Source organism: Manihot esculenta, chromosome 5, assembly GCF_001659605.2.
Source record: "Manihot esculenta cultivar AM560-2 chromosome 5, M.esculenta_v8, whole genome shotgun sequence".
Taxonomy (NCBI): domain Eukaryota; kingdom Viridiplantae; phylum Streptophyta; class Magnoliopsida; order Malpighiales; family Euphorbiaceae; genus Manihot; species Manihot esculenta.
Genome location: NC_035165.2, coordinates 27960090 through 27976152, shown reverse-complemented (window position 1 = coordinate 27976152; position 16063 = coordinate 27960090). Strand labels below are relative to the sequence as shown.

General features: G+C 42.8%; 1 protein-coding gene across 1 annotated transcript; it reads right to left on the bottom strand.

Moving 5' to 3' along the window:
* Positions 1–456: 456 nt before the first annotated feature.
* LOC122723710 lies at positions 457–10056 on the bottom strand. Its single transcript, XM_043956816.1, has 3 exons — positions 9792–10056; positions 9435–9629; positions 457–515 (listed from the first exon to the last, which is right to left on the bottom strand). The coding sequence occupies exons 1-3, from the start codon at positions 10054–10056 to the stop codon at positions 457–459; spliced, it is 519 nt and encodes a 172-aa protein (XP_043812751.1).
* Positions 10057–16063: the final 6007 nt, after the last annotated feature.

Here is a 16063-nt window from a genome sequence, read left to right as displayed (position 1 = left end):
TTACTACGCACGCTGACAAATTCATGTCACTTTAAATATTTTTTTCAGAATTACTACTTTTAAGAAATAGTTAAGTTTAGTGGCATTACAACATTACTATTATGAATAACTATTTATTTTGATTGAAAAGTGGTTAAGGGTGCATCAATCGGCGCTATGATAACATCGTATTTCTGTATTAATTATAAAAATAATTATATTACTTAACTTTTGGGATAGATATCTTAATAAATAAATTTTACAGGAGGATGGTCTGGAGAACTGCCGCTTATGGATGAGTCAAGTTCGTCACCCAACAGTGGATAAGATTGGAAATGCAGTCAATTCAATATTTCATGCATTTCGTATGTTCGATTGCATTTTCCAAATACCACCTCCACAGCCTGCGCCACCTTCCCAACCGCTTCCAGATGATGTACATGATGCGCCCTCCCCCTCGAGGAATCCTCCATGACATCATCGCCACACTACCAGGCCATCAAGGGAGACGGAGATTCCACGGCCTCTGCCAGACCCTAGTGTAATGCAAATACTATCACCGGTTGCATTCCATCCATACGACTCATATACAGAATTAGGCCAATATTTACACATGCCCACTTATGGAGACGATTTTTAGAGTTAGTATACAGGATGGGCACCAGTGCCTTCTTCTATGCCTTTTCAGTCATTTACTCCAACTCCTTCTGAAGAGATGTTATATACTATCTCTTCCAAACGACACCGCAGAGAACAAAAGCAAGGCTAAAGAAAAAGGGCATTATTCATCAGAAATCATGTCCATACACCCCACAATAGAATGGAGTAGTTGAAAGAAAGCACAAACACTTATTACAAGTTGCAAGAGCTCTAATGTTTCAGTCAAAATTACCAAAAAGATTCTGGGGAGAATCCATACTCACAGCCACCTATATCATCAACAAATTACCAAGCCCAGTACTCAATTGGGAGACACCTTATGCTTGCTTACATAAGGAAAAACCCAATCTAAACTCACTCAAAACCTTTGGATGCCTATGTTTTGCAACCAATACTTTACCCCACAAGACAAAATTTGAAGAAAGAGCCTTTAAGGGAGTATTTCTTGGATATGTTCCAGGAATGAAGGCCTACAAAATCTATGCCCTAGACCTAAACAAAACCATAGTTTCCAGAGATGTCATCTTCCATGAAAACATATTCCCATTCAGATCACAACCCGATAACCATGACCCACATAAAACCGTATTACCAAATATAATACCTGAACCTGACTTAAGCCCAACCATACCGATGCCACCACATACAGATACCAGCCCTCCCCATGAATCTTTAAGAATAATGTAATACCCGGCTAGACTCCGGTATCGAAATTCCTACCGTCCGGTGGAATCTCGGATGTCGGAAGTCTCTAGTAGGGTAGAAACATGTTTTCATAAAATGTTTTAAGGTTTTTCATGGTTTTAAGTATGAAAATTTAATGAGTTTTTGCATGAAAAGACTTTGGAGGAAAACCCAGGTTCGGCCGCCGAAAGTCAAGTTCGGCCGCCGAACATGCATGCGTCTTGGAGGCACGTTAGGCCCCCGAAAGCATGAGTGAGGGCAGTCCAGGTTCGGCCGCCGAAAGTCAAGTTCGGCCGCCGAACATGGCATGCATGCGGAGGCACATTCAGCCCCCGAACGTGGCCTGGCCAGCCACTATAAAAGGGTCACTTAGCCGAAATGGGCGAGCTTTCTCCCATTTTCGGCCATAGCTAGCTTCCGACCTCCCTCTCCCCAGATCTAGTGTTTTTCCTTCAAATCCCCACCATTTTTCTTGAGTTTTAAGCTTGCATTGAAGATTTTGAACTTTTGAAACAAGTTTTGGAGCTTTGGGAACTCAGGAGCTCATTTTCGTGGATCTCCAAGTTTAGGTCGTCTTCCTCTCGATCTTCAAGAGGTAAGGGCCGATCTTAAGCTCCTTATATGTTTTAACTAAGTTTTATGAAGTTTTATGGGGTAGAAATGCATGTTTAAGTTAGTTGAGCTATGTTAGGTTTTATGTGATTTTTTGAACAATGTGGCATGTTTGAGTATGTTTGAAGTGTTGTAGTTGGGGTATATGTTTGTTTGAGGCCCCTAGGAGCTTGTATGCATGTTTTGGTTGAGTGGTATGCATGATTTGAGAGTTGGGAGGCAAATGTGCATAAAGGAGCCAAGTTTCTGCCCTTTGGCAGAAACCAGGTTCGGCAGCCGAAGGCACTTTCGGCCGCCGAACGTGGCTGGTGAGGCAGGCCTTTCGGCTGCCGAAGTTGCCCCCGAAAGGAGACTTTCATCTCTGTCTGGGACTTTCGGCCGCCGAAGGTGCCGCCGAACATGCATGAGTTTCGTCTCTGTCTGGGAGTTTCGGCCGCCGAAGGTGCCGCCGAACCTGCCTGACTTTCGGCTCTGAAGGGACTTTCGGCCGCCGAACCTGCCGCCGAAAGTGCCCTGTTCAGCCATTTCTTGCATGTTTTTATGCGATGTTTTCATGATGTTTTAGGGGGTTTTTGGGGAGTATATTAGAGTCATGTTTATGAATGTTTGGTCCCTAATTGGAGTCCACCTGTGTAGGTTCGGACCCGAGGAACCGAGGACCCCAGCAGTGAGCCAGCTGCTACAGAGTTTGTCAGAGCTAGCCAGAGGTGAGTGGAATAAACCTTAAGTTTTAAATAAATGAAATAGAAATTTTGAGCATGATCCATGCATCATGAATGCCATGAGATATAGTAGGTTGCTTGCATTAGTATTCACGAATATGTTGCATTGCATTTATGATGTTGATGTGGATTGGTTATTGGATGATCCTTTAGTCCTCATATGATATGATGATGTTATGGCATGATATGGTATGGAAGTCCAGGTTGTACCCATTCTACGTCCCTGGCACGATGTAAGAGGAAGTCCAGGTTGTACCCATTCTACGTCCCTGGCACAGTTGGACTGTATGATATGTTATGTAAGGGAAAGACCGGTTGTACCCATTCTACGTCCCGGCACAGTTGGACTATGTAGAGGACTATAGGTGACAATACCATCCGAGATGTGATTTGTTGTGATGTGTTGCATTTCATGAAAGCATGAAATTTTAATATATTGTTTTCTACTATTCTGCTCACTGGGCTTTGTAGCTCACCCCTCTCCCCTAACCCCAGATGTGCAGGTACAGGGTAGACCAGAAGGTTAGCCAGAGTTTTTGAAGTATGTCTATGTAATAGTTAGATTGTGGACATGATAATTGTACTATGATGTAATGTAAGAGATTTCAGTATGTTATGTAATGAGGTATATTGAGGTTATAGATGTGCTTGACCCTATGAGTATTGTCATCCCTTGTGATACATGATCTATAGAAATGTTTTATAATATTCATGAAAGCCAACTCATCTCATGTTGTATCGCCCGTTGGGGCATTGATGAGATCCCACAGAGGGATCATGATTATGATCAGGACTATGTACATGTATGTTCAGGTTGAGTTGGATGTTTGAAGGAAAAGTTTAAATTTTTATGCATGTTGTTGATCATGTATGGGATTATACAGGTTTACAGGTTATATGTCAGGCTTGCTACGGGTCCCGGCGGCCTTAAGCCGATCTGGATCCTAGCGCCGGTAGCGGTCCGATTTTCGGGTCGTTACAGAATGGTATCAGAGCCCTAGGTTCATATGGTCGGACCTAGAGTGTTGGGCCCATAGATGTTATAGAAGGTCAAGCACAATAGGGAGATCATGTCCACTAGGATAGGATGTGGAGTCCTGTCTTGCATGATGATGTGAAATGCCATGATAATATACATGTGCATTGATGCTATGATATGAATGTGATGTATGTGATGAGGGTTCATGTGTGCCCACATGAACCATATGATGCTAATGTTTGTATGATGTGTACTGTTTTTCAGAAAATAGGATGAGAGGAACTCGTCGATCTGCACGATTGACTGGAGTGCCACCTGAGGATGAGGGCACGAGCGCCCGTCCTCCTACATTGCCTAGGGCAATGTCTTGTAGAGCCAACAGAGATAGAGTGTCAAGGGACCCTAGAAGGTCTTTTGATGCTAGCAGAAGGGGGACAGATAGAGGAGGAAGCTCTTCAGATGTGAGGGAGGTTATGGAAGAGGATCAGAGGAGGGATGGAAACCTGGATGTGAGCATGGAGGAAGAAGGGACAGGGGAATCTCAGGGAGGCGTTCAGGCCTCGGGGTATGGTTTTCCACCCCATTATCCACCCTTTCCACAGGGTTCAGGGTATCCGATGGGAGGTACATCGGACTATTCCAGCTTTAACCCCTACCCTACCTACATGCCTTATCCACCTTTCTATCCACCTTACACACAGTACCCAGCTTATCCACCCTCACCCTTCTATCCTAACCCGGCAAACCCCACCTCGGGGAATGCTGCACCTCCACCTCCACCAACTACAGAACCAGCAGCCCCAGTTACTCAACCTCCTAGACCTAGCTCAGCTGATGGGAGCAAGGTAAAGATGACAGATTACCTCAAGCTAGATGCTCCCAAATACAAGTCAGGGGATGGCCCCTTTGAGTATCTGAGAGTGGTGAAGACAATAACTGATGAGCTAGGGGCAAGTGACAGTAGGGCCATTCAGATGGCAGGGTTCACTTTAAAGTGCAAGAAGGCACGGGAATGGTTCAAGTGTTATGTGGACCCGAGACTAGACGGTATGACATGGGAAGAATTTGCGAATGAGTTCGCTGGATGGGCTTTTCCAGACAGTTCCAGAGAACTGAAGATGATTGAGTTTGAGCAACTGAGGCAGTCAGAGCACATGGGTGTAGAGGAGTTCACGGATAAATTCTTGGACCTATTGCCTTTTTCAGGGCAAGCTCTAGATACAGATACGAAGAAAGCCAAGAGGTATGTTATGAAGCTGCATTCCAGGTACTCCTTGTTGATTCAGTCAGCGGAGAGAGAAAGTTTCCACACTGTGGTGGATATGGCTCGAAGAATGGAAGCAAGTGCTATAGTTGAGGGGTCAGTGAAGCAGTCAGTGACCCAGTCTTCAGGGGTTAAGACCCCAGGCAGAGGAGGACCAGGTTTCTCTTCTCAGAGCTCAGGTAAGAAGAGGTGGGATAACACCACCAGGAAGTCGAAGAAGAATAAGTTTTGGAACAAGCTGAAATCCGGTCTGGGATTTGGCGGTGGCTCGAGCTCAGGCTCAGATGGTACAGAATGTCAGAGATGTGGAAGACCGCACAGGGGAGTGTGTCGAGCTGGGACTAATACATGTTTCAGATGTGGACAGGAGGGACACATAGCTCGGGATTGTCCTATAGTGCCTTTTATGGGCCAGCCCCAGCAGACAGCTTCTGGTAGTGTGGCACAGCCAGCAGTTCCAGCCACAACTCAGGGCAGTGGCAGAGGAAGAGGAAGAGGGGCAGCCTCTTCTTCTGGTTCCCGAGGTGAAGGTCCATCAGCTCCAGCCAGGATCTTCACCATGACACAGCAGGAGGCTAACACATCCAACACCATGGTGTCAGGTAATCTCGTCATTGGGTGTTCTGATGTGTATGCATTAATGGACCCGGGTGTATCTCATTCATTTATTGCTCCGAGAGCCGTTGAGAGGTTGGGTCTGATAGTCTCTGGGTTAGAGTGTCCCCTATGGGTCAGTGGACCCAAGTGTGACCCGTCAGTGGCAGTGTCAGTCTGCCAGTACAGTCCAGTTTTTGTTGAGGGAAGATGCCTCTCCGCCGACCTTGTGGTTCTAGATTTGACAGACTTTGACGTCATTCTAGGGATGGATTGGCTATCTACCCATGGTGCTACCTTGGACTGCAGGGACAAGGTAGTCAGGTTCAGAGATCAGAACGGGTCAGAGGTCGTCTTTAGAGGAGACAAGAGGGGCACACCTAGAGGTCTGATATCAGCTCTTCAGGCTCGTAGGTTGCTTAGGAAGGGATGTCAGGGGTACTTAGCTCATGTGAGAGAGCTAGACAGTCAGGTCAGGGAGCCGGCCTCGGTGCCAGTTGTCAGAGAGTTTCAGGACGTCTTTCCAGATGAGCTTTCAGGATTACCACCTGCTAGGGAGGTAGAGTTCGAGATAGAGTTGGTGCCTGGAACTAGACCGATCTCTATCCCTCCCTACAGGATGGCCCCAGCAGAGTTAAAGGAGTTGAAAGAACAGTTGCAAGAGCTGGTAGAGAAGGGCTTCATCCGACAGAGTACCTCACCTTGGGGTGCTCCGGTCTTGTTTGTGAGAAAGAAGGATGGATCCCTTAGACTTTGTATCGACTACAGGCAGTTGAACAAAGTCACTACCAAAAATAGGTACCCTTTGCCAAGGATTGACGATCTATTCGACCAGCTAACTGGAGCAGGTTGTTTCTCCAAAATAGATCTGAGATCGGGGTACCATCAGCTGAGGATAAGGGATGAAGATGTGCCGAAGACAGCTTTCAGGACCAGATATGGGCATTTTGAGTTCCTTGTAATGCCGTTCGGGTTAACCAACGCCCCTGCAGCATTCATGGATCTCATGAACAGAGTGTTTAGCCAGCACCTGGATCACTTCATTATTGTCTTCATAGATGATATCTTAGTGTATTCCGGGAATGCAGAGGAGCATGCCCATCATTTGCGGTTGGTCTTGCAGACTTTGAGGGAACATGGCTTGTATGCCAAGTTCTCTAAATGTGAGTTCTGGCTGAGGAGCATTTCGTTCTTGGTGTAACACCCCTTACCCTATCAAAGAGTAGATAGAGCAAGGAATGTCACAAACTATACCTTTTTAGATATATCAGGACTAAACAATTTCTTTTATCTGTAAATACCAAGTTTTTAGGTAATGCATGTAACTTTCATCAAGTGATTAAACTAAATGTGAGATTTCTAAACCAAAATTTTTCGGCAGAATTTCCTCTGTTTCATTAGCACTTTAACCTGTAATACATATGAACATCACACTATTTTTGCTCACTCTATTTAATATGTACATGCCAAAATAAAACTGTACTATGACTCAGAGACTCAAAAGAACCAGCTATGATAATGGCCTTGATATCTGATGTAGACCTTTGATGAACTTCGCGTGCCTACTTTATCTACAACCTGCGTGAGGTAAAAACCAACACGCTGAGCTAAGGCTCAGTGGGTGATAACAACAAATAACAAAATAGCGTAAACAAGTTCACGTTTACAGATAAACAGAATAAAAACATCTTCTTTTTCCTTTATTGCACATTTTCTATTCATAGCAAATCACCACAGCTTAGTGCATGTAATAGATGCAAACATATTAACACTCACTAATAAGTTCACAAAATCAAGTATCAATCTTAACTAAGATCTTAGCCCTTATAAACACATAGTAGGATCGACTAGGTAGATAAGGAGTTATAACGGTAGGCACAGGGTGCCGAACGGTAGGCTCAGAGGCCAAATCTGTGATAGCAGAGCTCTGTGGCCATGCTTATGAGGTACCAGATATGTAACCTCAAATATAGATCATGTATCGGTAGCAGTACTGCGAACTCTGTATGTTTATATGGCATGCCATACCCTTATACTAACCTCGACTCCTATTACGTTTACCAGGGCCAAGCACTATTAATTCAATGTATCAATGTAAAATGCATACCATTTGAAGCTATTTGAATTCATTTTCCAAGTTACATATATCATATGCCAAGATTTACAATATGGAAAACTCATGGCAAATAGTGCAAAACTTTATTGACTTAGCATTTTAATGTAGAAAACTACATTCTGCCATATATTGCATCAACTTTTCAAGTAGTTTAGAGTTATAACTTAACTTCAGTTTCTTCATAAGAAATGTACATTTATGTCTTATCTTTCCAACAAGGTATGATTCATGCAATTCTGATCATCCTAACTTAAGTTATGAATTTTTCTTTACAAGCTGCTCAATCAGGTCTTAATCAGTCCAGTATTAGTACCTGTTTATAGTATCACAAAAATTATCAGATTCATACATTTTCATACAAATTAAAGCTTAAGTATCTTCTACAAAGTTTTAGGTATACTTCTTAGGATTCATTTGGCACTGGTATTAACAAATTTCACTGAGTACATAATTAGTTATAGTATAATCAATACACACTGTTCCGGATGCACTAACTCTGTATCCAGTTTAGGTTCACTTCAAATTTTCATCATCTTACCTACAGATTCAGAATTTTGTCAATTCATGAAAGTTTTAGCTCTTTTTCTTAGCTTTCATTTGGTATATCTTAGGCTTAATTTCAATAACCACACAATAAGTTATAAGAATATCAACACAAGCTGTCCTGTTACAACCTATTCTGCCAGATTTGCACTTTTAGCTCTCATGTGAAATTTCTTTACTCTAAGCCTTTCAAACATCATTTTAACATTCATATAACATATTTATACAATCAAAACAACATTTCCAGCAAGTAAAATCAACCCCTAATTTCACTTATTCATGGCAGAATCAAAGGAAAACAGAAAAATCATACAAACACCAAACCTTTCTTGGATTCCTTCTTTCTTTTCCTCTTCTAATCTCTAGCTATCTCCTTTCCCTTTGATGTTCCTTCACCTAGGTAGATTTATGTCTTATGAAAGGATTGAATAAACTATAAATTAAAGCTCTATAATGAAAATTCATGCATGAAGAAATGAGAAGATGTTATTTCCTTCACCTTTCTAAGCTTACCTTGAATTTTCAAGCTTGGTGTATATGGAACCCTAAACCTTTCTTCTTCAATTCTTTCACTATATGGCTGTTCCTTTAGCTCTTGATCTTAGGATAGATTTTGGTTAAAGGAAGAAGTTGTTTTGGTGAGGTTTGGCTTGGCTTTGGTGGAGTTTGGCTTGGCTTTGGTGGAAGGAAGACAAAACAAAGCTTTGGTTTTTTTCAATGGGTGAGCTACGGCAATGGTGGAGGAAGAAAGAAGAAAATCCTTTTTCTTTTTTAAATTTTCTTTTTCATTTCTCCTTTCCTTAGTTAGGTGACACATGGAAAGTAAAATTTGACTTTTATGTTTTAACTTCCCATATTTACACTTTAACCCACTAAACTTTTTACCATGTTTCAATTTAGTTTTTTAAACTTTCAATAATCATAGATTGACCTACTAAAATATGCTTTTAGCCTTTAGAAGTCCTTTTAAGCAAGCATGACGAATATAAACAAGCACCTCAAGCAAGCACGTCAGAAAACCCTAAGCACCTTTCGAAAGTGACTCGTTCCCGACTCGCTAATCACACTGTCTGCTTTATTTCTGAATACGTCTGTTTCTTTATTTGAGTTTTCTATGATTCAGTTATTAGCAGTTTAGAGTTATGCTAGCACATTCCCTAAGGCCACTTACTCTAGTAGTGAAATAGCCTAGCCCTACCTAGTGATGTCACTGCTCTAGCTATGTGTTTGAGGATGTTACAACTCTTCCCCTCTTAAGAAATTTCGTCCTCGAAATTTTACCTGCTTTAAATAGCTGTGGATATTGTTGCCTCATCACTTCTTCACTTTCCCATGTAGCTTCTTCTGCATTGTGATTTCTCCACAACACTTTAACTAAGGGAATCTTCTTGTTTCGTAATTCTTTCATTTCCCTTGCTAAAATTTTCACTGGTTCCTCTTCATAAGTTAGGTCAGATTGTACATCAATGGTTTCAGCTGGGATAACATGTGAAGGATCAGATCTGTATTATCTTAACATGGATACATGAAAGACATTGTGTATTCTGTCTAACTCTGGAGGTAAAGCTAGCCTGTAGGCTACTGGACCCACACGCTCAATTATTTCATATGGACCAATAAACCGAGGGCTTAGCTTACCTTTCTTGCCAAATCTTAGCACTTTCTTCCATGGAGAAACTTTTAAAAACACTTTGTCTCCAACAGCAAATTCTATATCTTTTCTTCTCAAATCTGCATAGGATTTTTGCCTATCTGTTGCAGCTTTCAATCTTTCTTTGATAATCTTCACCCTCTCCTCAGTCTGTCTTACCAACTCTGGACCTACAAGTTTAGCTTCACTAAGTTCTGTCCAGCATAATGGAGTTCTACATTTTCTGCCATACAATGCTTCATAAGGGGCCATTGTAATACTAGCCTGATAACTATTGTTGTAAGCAAATTCCACTAGTGGGAGATATCTTTCCCAGCTTCCTTCAAATTCAATTGTACAACTTCTGAGCATATCTTCCAAAACTTGAATTACTCTTTCTGACTGGCCATCTGTCTGAGGATGAAAAGCTGTACTAAAATTCAATCTTGTCCCTAGAGCTTCATGTAGTTTTTCCCAGAATCTGGATGTGAATCTTGGATCTCTGTCTGATATGATAGAGATAGGAACACCATGCAGTCTCACAATTTCATTAATGTACAATTCTGCATACTTTTCTAATGTATAATCCATTCTGATTGGCAAGAAATGCGCTGATTTAGTTAACTTGTCAACTATTACCCAGATGGCATCTTTCTTCCTTGGTGTGAGTGGCAATCCTGTTACAAAATCCATGGTAATTCTATCCCATTTCCATTCTGGTATAGCGATAGGCTGCAATAACCCTGATGGAACTTGATGCTATGCTTTTACCCGTTGACACGTCAAACATTTTGTTACAAATTCAACTATATTTCTTTTCATACCCGGCCACCAATAATGCGCCTTTAGATCTTGATACATCTTAGTGCTACCTGGATGCATAACATATGGACTGTTGTGTGCCTCTGTAAGAATACTCTGTTTCAGCTCTCCAATGTTAAGTACACATATTCTGTCACCATAGTACAAGTAACCATCATCACTTATCACATGCTTCTGCTTCTTCCCCTCTTGTACTTGTCTAGTCCATAAGGCTATCTCTGTATCTTCTTTCTGTGCTTCTTTAATTTGTTGCAGTAAGTTGGGTCTAACTTTTAATTCTGCTACAATAGCTCCATCATCTGCTATAGTCAACCGCGCATTCATTGCTTTTAATGCAAATAAGGATTTCCTGCTGAGTGCATCTGCTACCAAATTAGCTTTGCCTGGGTGATAATCTATAATGCAATCATAATCTTTCAGTAACTCTAGCCATCTTCTCTGTCTCAGGTTTAGCTCTTTCTGTGTGGGCAAGTATTTCAGACTTTTATGATCTGTATAAATGTAACATTTCTCACCATATAAGTAATGTCTCCATATCTTTAGTGCAAAAACTATGGCAGCCAGCTCTAGATCATGGGTAGGATAGTTCTTCTCATGTGGCTTCAGTTGTCTAGAAGCATAGGCAATCACTTTGCCTTCTTGCATCAAAACACATCCAAGTCCATTGTGAGAAGCATCACTGTATATTATAAATTCCTTGCCAGAAATAGGTTGTGTAAGTATTGGTGCTTCGGTGAGCATAGTCTTCAATTTGTCAAAGCTTGTCTGACATCTATCATCCCAAACATACTTAACATTCTTATGTAGTAATTTAGTCAATGGAGCTGCTATAAGTGAAAACCCTTTCACAAACCTTCTGTAGTACCCAGCTAGACCCAAGAAACTCCTGATCTCTGCAACATTCTTTGGTGGCTTCCATTCCAGTACAGCTTTAATCTTCTGTGGATCTACCCTGATTCCCTCTGCTGATACAACATGTCCCAAAAATATTATTTCATTGAGCCAAAAATCACATTTACTGAACTTAGCATAAAGTTGCTTTTCCCTCAGAGTCTGTAATACTATCCTCAAATGTTTGTCATGGTCTTCTCTAGTTTTAGAGTATACCAGAATATCATCAATGAATACTACAACAAACTGGTCTAAATATGGATGGAAGATACGGTTCATTAGATCCATGAATGATGCAGGTGCATTTGTTAGCCCGAATGGCATAACCAGGAACTCATAATGTCCATATCGTGTCCTGAATGCAGTCTTAGGCACATCTGCCCCTTTAACTCTCAACTGATGGTAACCCGATCTCAAATCTATCTTAGAGAAAATACTGGCTGTAATACCCGGCTAGACTCCGGTATCGGAATTCCTACCGTCCGGTGGAATCTCGGATGTCGAAAACCTCTAGAAGGGTAAAAGTATGTTGTTATGAAATGTTTTCATGTTTTTAATGGTTTTAAGTATGAAATTTAAATGAGTTTTTGCATGAGAAGTCTTAGGAGGAAAACCCAGGTTCGGCCGCCGAAAGTCAAGTTCGGCCGCCGAACATGCATGCGTTTTGGAGGCACGTTAGGCCCCCGAAAGCATGAGTGAGGGAAGTCCAGGTTCGGCCGCCGAACCTCATGTTCGGCCGCCGAACATGGCATGCATGCGGAGGCACATTCGGCCCCCGAACGTGGTCTGGCCAGCCACTATAAAAGGGTCCCTTAGCCGAAAACGGGCGAGTTTTCCCCATTTTCGGCCAAGGTGAGCTTTCCGCCGTCCCTCACCCATTTTTGATGTTCTTCCTCTAAATCTTTCAAGATTTTCACTTGTTTTCCCTTGGTTTTGAAGATCTAAGCTTTTGAAACAAGTTTTGGAGCTTTGGGAATTCAGGAGCTCATTTTCGTGGATCTCCAAGTTTAGGTCGTCTCCCTCTCGATCTTCAAGAGGTAAGTGTAATACCCGGCTAGACTCCGGTATCGGAATCCCTACCGTCCGGTGGGAATTCGGATGTCGGAAACCTCTAGAAGGGTAAAACTATGATTTTATGAAATGTTTTCATGTATTTCATGTTTTTAAGTAAGAAATTTAATGAGTTTTTTACATGAAAAGTCTTTGGAGGAAAACCCAGGTTCGGCCGCCGAAAGTCAAGTTCGGCCGCCGAACATGCATGCGTTTGGGAGGCACGTTAGGCCCCCGAAAGCATGAGTGAGGGAAGTAAAGGTTCGGCCGCCGAACCTCATGTTCGGCCGCCGAACATTTGCATGGATGCGGAGGCACATTCGGCCCCCGAACGTGGCCTGGCCAGCCACTATAAAAGGGACCCTTAGCCGAAATGGGCGAGGTTTTCTCCCATTTTCGGCCACAACAAGCTTCCGATCTCCCTCTCCTCAAATCTTGTGTTCTTTCACTAGATCTCCTCCATCTTTCTTGAGTTTTAAACCCACATTGCAAGTTTTAAGCTTTAAAGGCAAGTTTTGGAGCTTTGGAAACTCAGGAGCTCTCGTGCTTGGATCTCCGAGTTGAGTCGTCTCTTCCTCGATCTTCAAGAGGTAAGAGCCGATCTTAAGCTCAATGTATGTTTTAAATGAGTTTCATGAAGTTTTAAGGGGTAGAGAAGCATGTTAGAGTTAGTTGAGCATATGTTAGGTTTATGTGATTTTTTGAACAATGTGGCTTGCTTGATGTGTGTTTGAAGTGTTGTAGTTGGGGCATATGTTTGTATGAGGCCCCTAGGAACTGTTATGATGTGTATGCATGAGTAGAATCAAGTTTATGCAGGTTTTGAGGCGTTTTGGAGGCTGTGGACACAAGGGAGCCAAGTTTCTGCCCTTCGGCAGAAACTCAGGTTCGGCCGCCGAAGTGACTTTCGGCCGCCGAACCCCCTTGTGGAGGCAGTTTCGGCTGCCGAAGCCTGCCCCCGAAACTCAAGGTTCGTCTCTGTCTGGGAGGTTCGGCCGCCGAAAGTGCCGCCGAACCTGCATGACTTTCGGCTGCAGAGGGACTTTCGGCCGCCGAACCTGCCGCCGAAAGTGCCCTGTTCAGCCATTTCTTGCATGTTTTCATGTGATGTTTTCAGGATGTTTTAGGGGGTTTTTGGGGAGCTTTTCAGAGTCACGTTCATGTATGTTTGGTGCCTCATTTGAGTCCACCTGTGTAGGTTCGGACCCGAGGAACCGAGACCCCCGGTTGTGAGATAGTTGTTCAGAGTTCGTTGTCAAGCTTCAGTTACCAGGTGAGTGGAACAACCCCTTAAGTTTTAAAGTAATTGAATAAATGAATGAATCATAAAGCATTGCCCATGCATCATTATGCCATGCAATATTAGGTTGTTTGCATTAGAATTCACGAATATGTTGCATTGCATACTTTGTTGTTGATGTGGATGAATGTTGAATGATCCATTAGCCCTTGTATGTCATGATAGCCTATGTGAGTCCAGGTGTGCCTGCTACGGCTCTACGCCCCTGGCACTATGACTGATTATGAAAGTCCGGGTGTGCCTGCTACGGCTCTACGCCCCCGGCATGTATAAGTAAGAAAGATAGGGGCTAAATGGTGACAAGTTCATCCTTGTTGTGAAATGTTTGTGTTATGGCGCATACATGAAAGCATGAATGAGAAAAAGTTAAATAATAATAAAATGAATAATAATATACCTAAAAATGGAGGAATTAAAACAAATGTTTTTAGTTTCTGCTCACTGGGCTTTTAGCTCACCCCACTCCCATTATCCCCAGAGTTGCAGGTACAGGAGAGATCAAGAAGTCAGCTAGAGTGAAGTCAAGTCATATGTATGTAATAGCTAGAGTATGTGGACATGACATATGATAAGAATGTAATGTAAAGCTTGAACAGTTATGTTTATGTAATTATGTTATTGAGGATAGATTTGTGCTTGACCATAGTATATGTTAATCCCTTGGTATGTACATGATCTTATTATATGATGTGTATGTGAACCAACTCAACACAGATTTTATATTGCCATTGAGGCTTTGATGAAATCCCACAGAGGGATTAATGTTTATGTATATGATGAATACAGTGCATGCACAGGTTGAGTTTGGTGTATGAAGAAAAAGAAAAGTTTTAATTCTTATGTATGTTTGTTGATCATGTATGGGATTAAACAGGTATACAGGATGTATATAGGCTTGCTACGGGTCCCGGCGGCCTTAAGCCGATCTGGATCCTAGCGCCGGTAACGGGTCGGATTTCCGGGTCGTTACAGAGTGGTATCAGAGCCCTAGGTTCATATGATCGGACCTAGAGTGTCGGGCTCATAGATGTTCTAGAAGGTCAAGCACACTAGGAAAATCATGTCCACTAGGATAGGATGTAGAGTCCTGTCAATATGATGATATGATATGCCATGATGATATGCATGTGCATAAATGCTATGATGTGATGCTATGTATGTGATGAGGGTTCATGTGTTTCCACATGAACCATATGATGCTAATGATTGTTTATACTATGTGCTGTTTTTCAGAAGATAGAATGAGAGGAACTCGTCGATCTGCACGATTGACTGGAGTGCCACCTCAGGACGAGGGCACTGATGCCCGTCCTCCAGCATTGCCTAGGGCAATGTCCAGTAGGTCCAACAGAGACAGAGTAGCTAGAGACCCTAGAAGGTCTTTAGATCTGGGAAGAAGCAGATCAGTAAGGGGAACAGTGCAGGGAGGAATGTCTGAGGATATGGAAGTAGACCAGAGGAGGGATGGCAGTCTCGGTGTGAGCATGCCGGAAGAGGGCATGGGAGAATCAGAAGGAGGCACTCAGGCCTCGAGTTATGTCCAGCCACATCACTACCCACCCTATTCACACCATCCAGGGTATTCGATGGGAGGTACATCGGATTACCCCAGTTTTAGCCCTTATCCTCCACATATGCCATACCCACCTTACTACCCACCATACTCTCAGTACCCCATGTACCCACCTCCACCTCCCTTTACCAGTACAGCAAACCCTACCCCAGGGGATGTTGTACCTCCACCACCACCAGTATCTACTGTCCCGGAAACACAAGTACCCAAACCTACCTCATCTGGAGGGAGCAAGGTCAAGATGACCGATTATATGAAGCTGGGTGCTCCCCAGTTTGAAACCGGTGATGATCCGTTCGTGTACTTGGAGCGGGTCAAGGCAATTACAGATGAGATAGGGGCTGACGACAGTAGAGCCATTCAGATGGCCGGGTTCACGCTTAAGTGCAAGAAGGCACGGGAGTGGTTCAAGAACTATGTGAACCCGAGAGTGGACAGCATGAATTGGGAAGAGTTTTTAAACGAGTTTGCAGGATGGGCTTTCCCTGATAGTTCAAGGGAATTGAAGATGATAGAATTCGAGCAGTTGAGGCAAACTGATGACATGAGTGTAGACGAGTACACAGACAGGTTCCTGGAGTTGTTGCCATATGCTGGGCTGAATTTGGACACAGATCAAAAGAAGTCAAGGAGATATATTATGA